At 34.4% G+C, this 16,021-nt stretch overlaps 1 protein-coding gene across 1 annotated transcript in view; it reads left to right on the top strand.

The window, feature by feature from the left end:
- LOC112128044 overlaps positions 1–15,509 on the top strand; it is a 37,164-nt gene extending 21,655 nt beyond the window's left edge. The window contains exons 3-4 of the mRNA XM_024229803.1: positions 6,670–6,874; positions 15,167–15,509. Coding sequence (XP_024085571.1) covers positions 6,670–6,874; positions 15,167–15,252 — 291 coding nt within the window. The 3' untranslated portion in view covers positions 15,253–15,509. The remainder of the gene's footprint in view (positions 1–6,669; positions 6,875–15,166) is intronic.
- The last annotated feature ends 512 nt before the right edge of the window (positions 15,510–16,021 follow it).

Genomic DNA, 16,021 nt, shown 5'->3' with positions numbered 1-16,021 from the left:
AAAGCGATGCGCTCAATTTATATGCAAATCCATGTTAATATCCAAGAGCCCCTCTACAACGCTTTAAACCCGTTAATTGATAAGAACGAGATAGCCGACAGTAGGGAAGAATGCCCATTTAGCGTATAAAGGATCTGAAAATATTTAAAATAAAAGGATTAAATAGAATAAAAGAAAATGTATGTAATACAAATAAATCAATCGATGGGTTTGGTTGTGCTGACTATCTACGGGAGTGATTTTTTTAAAATTTCAAATTTCAGTAGTTTTATACATATCATCCCAACTGCCAGCTCATATTATTTACACTCGCCTAACTTACTAACTGAAGCAAATATGTCAAATTAACTTGCACTGTAGTTACTCCCAAACACTTCTACAACCCCTTCATGTTTATTAACAAGCGAAAAAGATTAATTTGTTACACAAATTTTTGATGCATTTTCATTGACAAATCAAGTTTCTCTTAGTTCGGATGCTGACTTTGATATTATCACACTTTCACTTTACCTCGGATCTACTTTTACATTGAATATCTAGCCATAACTACGTGCTAAACAATACAAAAGTAGCATTATACTGTACTTAAATTGTCATATGCAAAAATTCTTTGGACGTTTTATCGCAATACATCTTACATTTTATGATATTTCAATTAATTAAGGTTTTTAGTTGAGATGAAAAAATCATTGTCACGAGCGGGATTCGAACCTACGATCTTCGGTTAGATACGCATGCTGCTCGACCACTTGAGCTATCGTGATCTCGATCCAAACGGACACTATCTTCCCATCTCAACCCCACCTTTTGAATTTTCCCTCCTTTCTGCCATTTTTCGAGTGGATCGAGGTCACTTTAGCTCAAGTGGTAGAGCAGTTGCGTATCTAGCCAAAGATCGTGGGTTCGAATCCCGCTGTTGACACTGATTTTTTATCTCAACTAAAAACCTTAATTAATGGAAATATCTTAATTGGTCAAGCGGACCACGAAACTAGTGAATTACAATTTATGTTGAATCGGCACTCGATTTCTTATTCGGTTCGTCTAAAATGGCGAGTGTTCATTTTTGGTTAAAGATGAGACAAGGTATATATATTTGTACAAAATATTGAATAACGATAATACTAATATAATAATATAAGTACTAATCATTCTAGATATCCTATTTAAATCAAAATGTATTACATAGTCAATTACTCCTCCTCAAATTATAAATGCATATGTTAGATGGATGTTAGCGTAAAACTATTATCAATTAAATACACTATTTTACCGATTATTCGTCATGTACTGTGTAGTAATGTCCGAATGACTGCACTTGTTGCAGCCGCGGGAGTCGATGGGACAACCTGGCGGAAAGTCTCATTCTATTTGCATTTAAATCGAATCGATAAGACGGTTTGCTAATTCGGATTTCTGCCTGTTCTGTTCAAATGTCTCGTATATTTGGAAATAAGGAGGCCTGGCGTAAAAGAAAATATTCCCCTTTTAAACGTACAGTCTTCTTAAGAATTTAATGTTGGCAGTGATAATTGTTTGGGTATGATGATGATATAAATTATCCATGTTACTTTATTACAACACATTATTGTGGTTTTTGCACTATTTGACATTTCTACTAGTATATTGCTACTATTGGTGGTAGAATGTTTGTAATATAATCAATAGGCGTATTCACGATGTTTTTTGGGTGTTCACTGGAATAAAGATATCTCCAATGAGATCGTGAACGCCCCTTTTTTTCTTAGCAAGTTAAACCTTAATTTTTCCGAAATGTTGCGCCTGGCGATTGGTAGAACCAAAAATAAAGTTATAGCAGTTCTTGAAGGCTTGTTGCTGTTTGTTTTGGTTTTCTCTTGTGTTAAATTGTAAGATGTCAGAAGTTGATAAAAAAAGGAAAATTAATTATCTCTTTAATTCAAAATGCTATCTATGCATTGGAAATATACTAACAAATGACACGCTTCAATTCGTGCCGGCATACCTACCTTGTATACTAACGTCTAACAGCCTACAACTTTATAGGATAGGGGATGTATCTATTATGAATGGGAGTATAAGGGAAGGTCAGAAATTAACAAAAGAAATGTATTGGTCTGATTTAATTAATGCGCACTTAAGAATTAAAGTACGTGTAAACAAAAAACAGCTGTTAAATTCATGGCTGCCATGTTGGTTATGTACGCCCTAACGGATAGCAATGTGACTATATTTTCAACCTGACATCTAACATTGGCCCTGGCCTGATAGATCGAGCAACTAGGCGATTCTTACAATTCTACGTCATCATTTTTCTCGATCTAACAGGACCTAACAAAGTTAACAGGCTTAACACAAAGTTCGTGAATACCCCTATTATTGTATACTATCGGAGAACAAGTTGTGTTGTCGATGTTACTACGTGATATAAAATATTTCGCAAATTTTCCAGAATAAAGATTTTTTTGGATCTAAATTAGAGAGGTAGCAGTTCCACTTAGTGTTACGCCAAGCATGGACTTCTTTTTTCAACGATGTTTTGCAGCCGATTTAACAAGTTTTAAGTAACCGAGACCTACGATTTTTATATAGATGTTTAATTTTGTTTGTAGAGCGTATAAATATTTTAATAGAAAAGGGGATGTTTCTCTTATGAATGACAATATAAGGGCCGGTCAGAAATTAACAAAAGAAATGTATTGGTCTGATTTAATTAATGTGTACTTAAGAAGGAAAGTACGTGTAAACAAAAAACACTGTCCAATTCATGGCTGTCACGTTGGTCACCTACGCCCTAACGCATAGACTACATTTTCAACCTGACATCTAACATTGGCCTTGGCCTGTTAGATCGTGCAATGTTAACTAACCGATTCTTACAAGGCTACGTCATAATTTTTCTCGATATAATACGAACTAACAGATTTAACAGGGTTAACAGAAATATCGTGAATGCCCCTAATGCAAGCGACCGTAATATTGTCTGATTTTTCTCAGCAAATAAGTGTTTTTTTTGTTTAGTATAAATAAATAAAACCATTCAATATTTAGACTATTGTAATGCCCTGTCATTGGGTGTATTTCAACCCGTTGTTTGATTCCACGTTAGTACAACCCCTTGGGAAAAACTTGTACACTCAAATTTCTACTTCTGCAAAATTAATACATTTTCCCTTGAACAAAGTTAGCTGTGGATCGAAACAAGTAATAATCTAACTGAACAAAGTTTAGCCTACATGGTGGGTATGGTTGATCTCATGAATACCTAACTTTTTCTTGGTCTGACGGGCAGTGTAGTATAGCTGAATGTTACCTTGCTTGAAAAGAACTTCTTTACGTTTAGCCCGAGGTCGGATAATGCTGTAACAATTTCATGAACGTTATGTCTAGTTGCAATCTAGTTTATGTTTGATGGGACACGAATCAAGAAAAAACGCGTGGAACGGTTGTGCTAAAAACACGCATACCATATTTTTTTAAACAACCCTTTTAAAGCAATTTAACAAACCGTTTGAACACGCTAATGCCGAATTCCGATATCAATATTCGGAAGGAATCTCATTTTTTAAATCTTTTGAAAATGTCATATAATTTTTTTAATATTCTTTTACTGCCAGTATGCTGTTGTGTTATGCTCTTTTGGCCTTAAATATTTATCTATTCTATCGGAAATATACTACCGATTTTCCTGGAAGATTTCCTTTTATTTAAAAGGAATATAATTCCGCTCATGTGTATGTATTCTATGGGTTTATGTAGTTCACGAACGGTTTTTTAGGTAACTTAAAACCTTTTTACTTGCTCTTTCATAACATTTGTAAAGGATCTGTTCTGTTTTCTCTCTTCCACATTGTGCATCTTAAAAGACGTATTTTACTGGAGCATATCATGTAAATATACATGTAAGGATTTTTAGATACTTTCTGTAGAGTACGAATTTCACTTTCTCCTAATAGATGTGTCCCCTAGTAGTCATTCTGCATGCCTCACGGCTTGTATAAATGGCCATAATTTCTTGTGTACATTAGCGGCCAAACATTCCAGTTCTTTCTTTTTTTCCAGTTTCTAGGGTTTGAGTCTATGATTCCAAAGGTCCGTGTTGCTTTGGTGCTATGATGATTGTTTGACAAAACCCTGAATCTCCTTTGTAGATACGAAATCACTGACCATGATCTCTGGTTTCGAGTCTCTTCAGAGAATATAATATATTTTGTACACAAAGGTGATTATAGCCCTTATATAGCGGTCATAATTGACCATATTTGTTTGAATCAATTATTCTTTTTACCTAAGGTCTTGGTTGAAATGTCACGAGAAGGATTCGAACCCACGGACATTAGGCTAATACGCCGCTGCTTTAACCGTATTGAGTCGAAGGTCGTGGGTTAGAACCCCGCTCGAGACACTAACTTTTTCATCTCAACCAAGACCTTAGATAAAAAGAATAATTAATGGAGTTAAATTGTAATTTATAACGTACAATAAAATTTGATGGAATATATAATAACTCCATAGGAGATTTTTTCACTGGGTGTCCGGGCTGAAAAACCTGTGGTTAGGTCGTTTCCAATTAGTTGTCTATCTATCAAAACTTACAAGTTTAAAGTATAATTAATTAATATTGTCGTACCGATCGCACATGAAAACGAAAAAAGACGATTCATCCAAAGCTCCAATCTTGAGGTGAGAGGTCTTTCTACCCTAGGTCAAATTCATTGGGTTCTTTTATTTTGATGGTAGACCACTCGAACCAGGGACCTTTACCTTACAGTGATGAACGCAGGTTATTTTTTTCCGTCTTGTTTGTATTAGTTGTTGTGTTTGAGCGACGCAGAAATAGACGAAATTATTTATTAATAAGGGTCTTATGACAATTTTTCTTTGAGGTTGCTTTGGTTTTTATTGACAGTAAATAATGTATCTGGACCATACAGCCACTTCTGCATGTGTCAGGGGTCAGCGCTCTCCGAAGGTTCTAGCATCGCAACTGGTGAGCCAGGATATAAGACCGGCCTGTACCACGGAAAAATCAAAATGAGGAATTAGTGAGGAGGTGAGAGTATTGAGGCACAAAATGACAGACAAAGTTGTTATGGTTACAGTCTTGCGTTCGGGATACTTAAAGTGAGAGTAGTGACATGGATCTGGAGTATGAGTTCGTAGGTGGATTTCGAGGAGTTCATCATCAGAAGAATTTGCATCCAGCTATCCAAATCTACGACCCAGCGCGATAATCTTGAGTTTGAGCGCGTTTGAAGGCTGAGCAATAATCCTATGGCGCCACCATCGAAGTGGAACGCTTATTTAATTAAACCCTTTTTCTCATTAAGGCCTGTGTATCTTTTTGAGTAAGATATCCCGGGGCACAAGAGAAGCGATATTTGTGCCAATAAAGCGAACGAGACTGTAATTGTTGTTAACACTGCTGAACTCATTGAAATCATAAAATCGCTAATATGAGAGTAATTTATTACTTAATTCTTAAGAATTTTCTACGAACTCTCAGATCGCGTCTTCAGGGCTGCTAGGAGCTTAGTTTTCGTTTTATTGCGTTTTGTTTGTGTCAAAAACATGAATTAAAAAAGGAAGAAAGAACCATTTTTAGCGCAAAATCAATGACATATTCACTGCAGATGCCTGAAAGTTACATGATATTTTATAAATAGAAAAACTTCTTCAAAAAGATTAAGAAAAAAGCTTTTGAAAGCACAAAAAAGAAAGTAGAATAATACTGCAATTCGTTGCAGCGTTACTTTCTTATTGGTTAATGGGAAATGATAGGAATATAACGAGTTCATAAATTTATACGTTTACAAAGGATGGTGGATAAAAAATTGAAGATACAAAATATTTCAAGACTTCTAAATATTTTTTATCTAAATATTTTGAAGCAGCTCTGGGGGAATAATTCTGCAGCAGGGAAAAGTAATGAATTGAATGAAATATTCCTAAAATGTGTCCTAGCTGCTTAATTCACATTGTTTTTTAGCCATATAAAAATATTAATTTTTCTTATTACGTTCGTATTGCGTCATCTAGGTGGCTCAAAGTCATCATAATAAGTAATAACTGTTTAATAATTCAATCAATCAATATCAATATTTGCGATAAATGCAATCGTTATTTTTTGTTTTAAATTTAACAATGAAGACTATTTATGGTTTGATTTTATGAAAACAAAAATTAATAAACAATTCACTAGTTTTTGTGGTCCGCTTGACCAATTAATATCTTTCAATTAATTAAGGTTTTTAGTTGGATAAAAAAGACAGTGATACGAGCGGGATTCGAACCCACGACCGTCCGCTAGATATGCCGCTGCTCTACCACTTGAGCTGTCGCGATCACGATGAACGATAGCATTTTATTTATAGCTAACTAAAGAAAGTATATATATAAATTTAATTATTTTTTGTTTTTGATTTTTTGTCATGACAAAAGGCCATATAATATGATTTTCCATTTGGAAGCAAACGTTAATCAATTGTACATTAATGGAAAAGTAGATTTTGTTTGAAATAGCTTGTTTTGATATCAAACTTTTTCAAGAAACCGAACGTTTCGGTCAGTATAAATGACCTGTCGTCTCAACAAGTTTTACGGAAGAGGTTGAAAGTTTTCCTGTTCCAGTAGAAACTTCGTTCTCAATGTAACAATTGGTAAAAAGTAAAAAGTTAACTTTGTTTACAGGTGGGTGTGCCAGGTACAAGGGTGTACGATTCCGGTAACGGCCTCCAGCACTCCATCCTCAATTTGGACCTGACAGTAGAACCTGCGCATATGAGTCCAAACGGCCACCTCGCCCTCAGGTGTACTGCGTTGATCGGGACACTCTTCAGGCAATCTTCCGAGATCAGCCTCGGCCCAAGGACGGCCGAACCTGTCCCAGAAAGAGGTGAGGTCATCTCGAAGATTTAATTAGCTGATCTTTCTCCATCTGTAACTTGGGAAATCTTCAAAATTACTTCTACCAAGTTCGTCATGACTTAGATAATCTACATTTTCATACTTTTAATTAAATTAAAGTCAGTTCATCCCGTGTTTAATTGGTTTTAAAAAACCCTTCCTCATCAGCTTTTTTCTTTCTTATTACTAGAATACGTTTTAAAATTTACTGCCTAAATTTAATGCCTGGAACTGAGATTCATTTTAGACTGGCTTTTTTTACAGTTTTATAATGACCATATTCTGCAGAGTCTTGGTTAAAATTATCTGGATAAGAAAGACTTTATTTCAAACGTAATAGATAAAAGAAGTGAACTTTAAAGTTTTATTCAAAATTTAACTATTTCTATTATTTTGTATTACCGCACCTTAACAAGAAAATGTTGATAGTTACAGCGTGTGTAAAAATTTAAGAGAACTAATTGAAGAGTGAATTGTAACAATTGACGTTCACACAAAACAAACGAAAATGTTACTTTACAAAAACATAACATTCATAAAAAAATTCTGGATCCTAACTCGTGTACCAAGTATGAGGACGAATGAAAATGCCAAATACACTGCCAAAAAAAGACAACCTGGTTTTTGCACGAAAAAATGGCCAAATTTGGAAATGCATATTTTCTCAAACTTTTACGTCACAGACCTGCGCTAGGACTAATTTTTTTAGAAAGTTTTACGCAGAACAACATGCCTTTGTTAAATGTTTTCCTAGCTTTAGTCATTCATCAGTAAATTCAAAAGTTCTTAAACGTGTAAATTTTTGCCCTTTGTTCATGGAAAACCCCATTACTCTCTCTCTCGATTTTACCATACATAAACCTAACGCTATTCAAAACCAAACGGCCATACAACGTCTGTGAATTTGGATGCAAAAGTTGAATTTCCGTGATGACGTAAACAAGTGGTTATCGACAGCAGAAGCATTCCGCATCCCAAAAGGTCAAAGTAAGAAAAAGTGAGAGTTGTCACATCCCTTGTCACTTTTGGAAAAAGTACTCCTAACAAACGTTGTAGAGCGTTTTTCCAATGAGCACGTAAAGGACCACGTTTTTCCCCCAAAAATCGCGAATAACTCGAAAACGGTTGAAAATTCGTGCAAAGTTGAATGTGACCAAGAGTAAGCTTATTAAAATTTATTATCGATTGCTAAAGGGCGTCGCTCCAGGATGATTTCCTGGCTCCGCTACTCACTTTGAAGTTTTCATGCAAAGTACAAAAATTGTCACGTTCCAGAAGTTTTGAATTTACTGATGAATGACTAAAGCTAGGAAAACATTTTAAAAAGCCATGTAAGTAAAAAGTCAACGTATCATTTTCTACAAAAGGAGACCTAGCGCAGGTCTATGTCTTAAAAATCTAAGAAAATATGCATGTCCGAAGTTGGTCATTTTTTCGTGCAAAAACCAAGTGGTCCGTTTTTTTTTAGTGTAATATAATGAAAATAAGTACCTTCAAATATTGCTTTTCCATTTACAATATTAATTTACAAAGCGGGTAGATCTGTTTGAATTGAAAATCTTTGATTAAATATGCAAAAGAGCAAGTTTACATAGCCAATGTGACATATCATTTACAAGAGTGGCTTTATCATTCTTCTTGCAGCTTAGAATTATTAAAATAATAAGGAATATTGTTACATTAGACTCCCCAAACGGCCATTCATAAAATTTCCCAAGACCTTTAAAGCTATAATTATTAGAAAAGCCATTTCATGACCTGGCTCGGTAACAGTATACTTTAGCGTCGGTCTTCCCATAATGCGAGAACGTATGATAAAATTATAAAGCAATATCCCACTCAGCCTAGGTAAACGTTCAGAAAACAAGATTTACATATTTTAAGGGAGAAACCCAATTACCCATTTAGCCATTATACAGAAGAAAAGCGTTTCTAACAGCCTTAGCCGCCGCCAACCCCACGGGTTACCGAAACTTTTCGTTAAAACCGTTCGCCTTCTTTTCAGAACGTTCATGAAGGCGGCGCAAATTACTTAATAAAACGACGACTGTACTAAATTTTAACGCGTGTCTCTTTAAAAGGTGCGTTTCTAGACCTACACATATAAATCATAGAATAATTTTGAAAAGTTTCACCCCATATATGACATCTATTCGCTTCAGCTCTACCCGTAAATCAAGTCTTATTAAAAATTAAAAACAAGGCATGATGTAATTTCAATACAATTGTAAACTTTTTTATTTAAACGACAATATTAATTAAAAACAGACAAACAACTGACACGGTAAATCAATAATTACTAACATTATTTTTTTATATGTTTCCTAAAAATAATCGAACTTATTAAAGTTACAATGTCGATATCATTACTATCTCATGGTTCTAAAATTACTAGTACTGAGAAATGACATATAAACAGCATAAAAGCACCTCACGAGATACAACGGTTTATGGTGAATTGTAGTTGAGTTGTAGTTGTTGACTCGACAACTCAACACTAACACCATCCACTATTACGAATAATACTACATTAAGTCTATCAAATACAAACAAACCGGCATGCATTTCCATGCCATTTATTCAAGGCTTATCACATAAATTAACCACATTTCTCTCGTCCGATAACTTCAAAATAGCTTTCAAAAATTAGAAAACAATCCAAACACTTTTTCCAAACTTACAGATCCCACACCAATAACAAATAAATCTGACGTAATCTACAGGATCAACTGTTTAAACTGTCCGGCAACTTACATAGGCCTTACATACCAATATCCGGACAAGAGAGAAAAGCAACACATCTATGATTGCAAAAACCCAAGCAAAATCCTACAGTACTCGCCCACCATTTTGGATACGAACACAATTTCGACTTCAAAAATCCAAAAATATTACATACAGAACAAAACAAACATAAACGTAATTTCTTAGAAATGTTTCGACTTCAAAAATCCAAAAATATTACATACAGAACAAAACAAACATAAACGTAATTTCTTAGAAATGGTTTATATCAACAGAGATAAACACAGCATCAATTATAGAACATATACATGTAAACTCAGTCGCAGCTACGTCAAAATCATTAATCAAATTCAATATATATAACATACATATATCATTACATTACATTCCACACATCAAATATTTTTCACATAGTCTAATTTCCCAACAATTTAGCTTTCCTTTTCCTATTTATCCCTTTCTATATAATCCTGAAAGGATAATCTGGCCGAACCATTACCAACACATTGTTTCCCTTCGTCGGCTCTTTTCACCTCAAAGAAGCCGACGCCTTATACAAAAATGTCTTTTCTATACCGACTTCCTTCCCCACCCCTTCAAAATCCAACGTATATAAACATAAAACAGCAAAATCTCACTGGCACTCTCAACACGACACGCAAGAATGGCACAATTACACAGAAGACAAACACTTTGAGTGAGTAGAAATACTTTGATTGAATATATAAAAAATATATTTTGCATTGTATAAATTCACTTTTCCACATCCAAAATGTAATTGTTATATGTAAACAATGTTTGTAAATCCCAGGCCCTGAAGATGATCTCAATAAAGATCGAAACGTTGGCACGATAAAGAAAATGTTTTTCTGAAACCTACATCACACCAGACCGCATCTCACGATTTCTGAATAAGTAAGAATTATAGACGAAGTATATTGGTGTGGACATAGTTCGCATCACTGTTTAAGAGTTTCATTTTAATTTTAATGAACCCTGCTAAATCTTCTATTTTTCCCATAAAGACGATGTGTCCTACTTCTTGCTTCTTAAGGTATTATTTTTAATTATGAAAACAAAGATATATTTGTTAATTAGAGTGGATAATATCATCGATTTGTCTTCCTCTCACACAGTGGGCATTACTATAATAATTGGCTACACCTATGTTAATTTATTATGCTTTTCTGTGCCTTTAAACTTTCAATCCCTCTAATAATTCATAGTGTGGAGAAAATGCGTATTTACTAATATTACTAGTTACAGTTCAACCTTTAGTTCTATGTTTACAAAAATTGTGTATGGCAATCGGATTATCGTATTCTAGTAGTTAAATTACTTATTGTTTATAATTCTTTCTTTTATTTAGGTCATAACGAAGAAATGTATTATTGTGATTTATGATTAAGCCTTTTATTCAATATGCAGCACTTAAAGGGCAGTTGAATAATAGAAGCGAGAGTTTTTATAGTGCTTATTTTTTTTTTTAAACTTTCAGCATAACATAATACGCCTTTTTTGATATTACAAATAAATAGTGTAGTAACAAGTAATACTATTTCATCATAAACAAACTAACCAAAATAAAAATCCTGTGCAAATTCTTTAAATAGTGAAAGTTTGTTTAAATAATAATCAACTAAGGTATGAAGAAAATAGGGAATACGTGTTTAATTTTGTCACATATTAAAAGAAAAAATAAATCTAGTAATATTTTAATAAATATTTTATCTAAGCATGAACCTATTATACGACGTACAGAAAGGTCGAAAAATTGAACGCTGGGAAACTTTGAAATATAGAAATAACGCATTGAATACTAAATCTCAAAACATCACTAATTAACAACAGGTTCACATACATGGTTTACAGTGTCGAAATACTATAGGAATGAAGGAAGGAAGGAAGCGAAGAAAACGGACGAACAATCATATTGAATTACCGGAACAATTTAATAAATAAAATAAAATGGTGCATATTTAAAACTCCATAGGTACGGAAAAATAAAAATAACGCCGTCACATATACCATTGATGAACTGATAGAAAGTTAAAATAACTTTCTTTTCCAGAAATTGCACAACACACTGAAGATAAGTTTGAGCCACAGGTTCGTTCCTTTGTTCCAGCTGTCAATCGACTCTCGAATATTTGTTCCCAACTCAAAATTATAAACATCTACATTACTAGTTAAATCCCGCTTTCCTTTCTTAGTTATCGGATCGTATCCGTTGAAACCATGACCGGATAGGTTGCATATCGCATCGTCAAGGATCCAAGCATGATAATACTTAAATCGAACTAGTGAGGTGGCCAAGATTATATAGCACATCTGGTATGAAATGCCTTTTGCCAGAAAATCCTCGTCTTTTAGCCTATCAATTGGGCATGTGACAAGTATAAATACTAATGCACAAATAACACTAACCATCAATTTTTGCATTGTTAGTATGAAAGGGGAAGGCTCACAGTACAAACCGGGATCCTTCAAGTCTTTTAACATGACATATTCATATTTCTTGAAGTTTCTTCCGGTTATAAATTCCTTGAAGTCTTTAAATAGTATGAAAGGTCCTGCCATTAAGGTTTGGAACTGAAATATATAGCTGACGTATTCAAGCAAGACAGGTACTTCCTTAATAGCATAGTATTTCTGCGTGTTAGTCAACGAATCCTGTGATTGAAGACTGCCGTCTTGTATACAATAAGCTAGAGAAATTATTTTCTGTGTCATTACTATCATTGGGCCTGTTACGTCTAATGATACAGCTCCATACCACAACCGATGGATGTGTACCAGAGAAAGATAGAACATAGCTATTGTTAAAACATAACAGGGCATCAATTTTGATTTCATGAATTTCATAGGGAAGTAACATATTGAAGGTAATAGAATTAAGTGAAATGTTTGCGGGCCAAATGTGACTACTGCTATGAAAAAACCAAACACTAACAAGTACCACAGACGTTTTTCGTAATTATCCGGTCTTGGCTTTATGTACATCCCAAATATAATGGCAAGGATCCCAGCCAGTAATTGTGACGCTACAAAGTTTATCTAATAATCTGGGGAGAAATACGATCGACAGCACAGCCAAAATATGAAGGAAGAAGTACATATGCCAGAAGACAAGCAGGCTCGCCCAGAACTCAAGTAGCACAAAACTGAAAGCAAGGTAGCCCATGATGATCCTTGTAATAAATATGGTCTGTACGTTGTAAAACATTATCTTGCTTTGTGAAGTACGGAAATAAGGCCTGAGACTTCCTCTCACAACTCTCGCAGCCACTGTGAACAATGCTCCACTCAAGAAAGTCATATAATAGCCGGGGTAACACACTGAAGATAGCGAAAAATCGCGTCTGAAGAACAGAACCAACGATGTTAGGCATACCAAAATGATCGGTTACTACCGACTTACAGATTAATCACCCCGCAGAACTCACTCAGAAATCTCACAATACTTTTATTGTAAGTTATAAAATGAAATGGCTATGGTGGTGAACTGCACTATTTGGGAGCTTAATAAGAAAAGTCATGGTTTTTCTCGATTTCGAAAAGGCCTCTGACACCGTATGGCAGGAGGCTATAGTGTACTGGCTGATATGGTAAGAGTGCCCGGCGTAACTTGTTGGCTGGATCACTCATACCTAAATAAGGGTCCCTTCAGAGTCTCCCTCAATGAAACCATCTCACCCCCCTACAGCATAGCAGCAGGAGTGCCACAGGGATCCATCTTAGGACCCTGTCTTTTCATTCTCTTTCTGAACGCTATGCAAAAAAATAAAACATGTCAATCGGACTGCAGACGACATTGCACTGCTAACCTCCTCCTGGAGAAGCACTTATCGCAAATAGACTGAACTGAATATATTACAAAACAAAAAAACAGTCGTTTTTGTCAAAGGTGCAAACTAGTGATCAATGTACCAAAATGTGAAGCGATTCTGTTCACAGAGAGGCGCGCTGTTATAAGAGAAACGATTAACCTAAATGGACCTGTCATCCCATGGTCCGACAGGGTAACTACCTGGGAGTAACTCTGGGCAGAAGACTCCACTTTGGCCCTCACATAATGGACACAAACAGGATCGCTAAACCTGCTATAAGAGTTTTGTTCCCACTACTGTCCAAGAATCAGGGATGTCAGTGTGCAACAAGCGCCTTATTTATAATGTGGTTGTCAACCCCATGCAGTTATATGCATGTCCTGCATGAAGTATCACCTGCAAATCAAATATGTTAAAAATTCAAAAAATCCAGAACAATGTTTTAAAGCTAATGACAGCATCTCGCAAACGAATCAGGTTAGAGCAACTCCATGAAAAGTCCGAAATTTCTTGGATCTACGAGACGGTGAAAACCAACACCAAAAAAATTTTATGATAACATCGCCTCAAGCCAAACTCTCCTCTGCAGATTTATAGGAAAATAGGACACCCTGATTCAATGGAAGGAAAAACGGATAAAAGCTATCCCTTGATAAATAATTTGTATAAACACAATATCCATTTTTTTATTCAAAGCATATTTATTTCTTCGTAGAACAATTTATTTATTCACCTTTTGTCTACTTATTTAATTGTTGTTACTTTGCTATAGAAGTTCACATTTACTTATTCCCTATTTATCAATATACTTAATTATAATTTATGTACGTATTCACCTATGTATATACAAACTATTTATATCTCTTATGTACAAGTCGTACGACTTCCACAACAATTTTAACTTTCAATTAATTAGGGATTTTAGATGAGATAAAAAGTCAAAAATATCTACGAGCCATTTTTTACTTGCAAAGTGTGCATTAAAAAGTGATGTGTGAATTAATATCGAAAGCTATCTTGTGTTAGATACAAGGTAGATAAACACTTTATTTGAAAAAGAGCAATTTTACATAAATTATAAATTACAATTAATTAAGGTTTTTAGTTGAGATAAAAAAGTCAATGGCTCGAGCGGGATTCTAACCCACCATCTTCGGCTAAATACCTCGCTGTTCTACCACTTGAGCTATCGTGACTTCGATCCACTCGGACACTAACTTCCCATCTCAAACCCACCTTTTGAATTTTCCCTTCTTTTTGCCATTTTTCAATTTTCTTTTTTTTATCTCAACTAAAAACTTTAATTAATTGAAAGATATTAATTGGTCAAGCGAACCACGAAAACTATTCAATTTAATCATTTTAACTCCGAATTACAAGGGTTAGCAGGTTTTTCTCGAATTTTCCGCGCTAACTGTACTGCCAACAAAGAAAATAAAGTGAATAAGCTAATGTAACATAGCCACAGAAATTTAGTTGAATGTCATAAAACGCAGCTGCCTTTTGAAATTCATCGTAAAAGAGGCAGTATGCATATATTTGGTATTGTGATAATTATGATGTTAATGATTGTTTAATTATTATTATTATTATAAAATGAAATGAAATTAAAATTAAATTTAACAAATGAAGATGTAAATCGCCTGTTAGTATGTTTTATTCTTTTAAGGATGTTGCCTTACGTTGATTTGTTTTTGTTGTTTCAGTTACATCTCCGTCAAGTTGTCCAAGATGTTGGTTAGTCAACGTCTACCTTATCGGACTTTTGACGTTGGTTCTGGAAACTAGGTAGTAGACAGACGTCGGTCGATGAGGGAAATTTCACGACTTACCCAACTGAAAGGAGATCTCAAAATATTTACAAACAGAATTATAATTACGTTTAGATTCAAACCGTTTCTTTCGAATGACTTTGCGTTGCTCAAATGATGTACAACATTTAAGAAAAATATTGGTGTTTATATAAGTATCAAAGTTTGTAAATCGGTAAACCGAATTTGAATTTTTGTTTGTTTTACCTTTAAAAAAAATATGTTTTAGATACCTTATGTTAATATTAATAATTGTGAAATATAATTCTTGTAAATAATTGTATTTAAATTGTGTAATTAAAAAAGTTATAATGACATACCTGAAATTTGAGAAAACAAGAAACCATAGATGTTTTAATATTATAAAAATTATTATAATTGTTGTGAATTGTAAATACATTGAAAATAAACAAATGGTAGTTTGTATTTTACCTTTGTATAGTTTCCTCTCGTTCGCTATTACTGCCTGGCTTTCTTTATGGTAAGCATTATTAGGTGATGGTGAAATCAATCTCTAGGTTTTCATTGTCGGTCTGTTTTCTATCCAGGAACCAGCGAGCGTAGGCGAAGGTAATTGCGAATGTTGGCGTTTGAGAAAGCCTTTGGGGTTACGCATGAAGTTTGCACTACGAATTGCCACTCCCCATCAGCATTACCAGATGGTCTAATTAATTTCAAAAACAGACACAAGGCGATTAATCTTGCACAAGAATTAATTTATGAAACTGTTTGTGTAATTTAACACAGAAT

Source organism: Cimex lectularius, unplaced genomic scaffold (assembly GCF_000648675.2).
Source record: "Cimex lectularius strain Harlan isolate CLEC.00 unplaced genomic scaffold, Clec_2.1 scaffold469, whole genome shotgun sequence".
NCBI lineage: Eukaryota > Metazoa > Arthropoda > Insecta > Hemiptera > Cimicidae > Cimex > Cimex lectularius.
The sequence above is the reverse complement of the archived record's forward strand: the minus strand, read 5'-3'. Positions and strand labels throughout refer to the sequence as shown.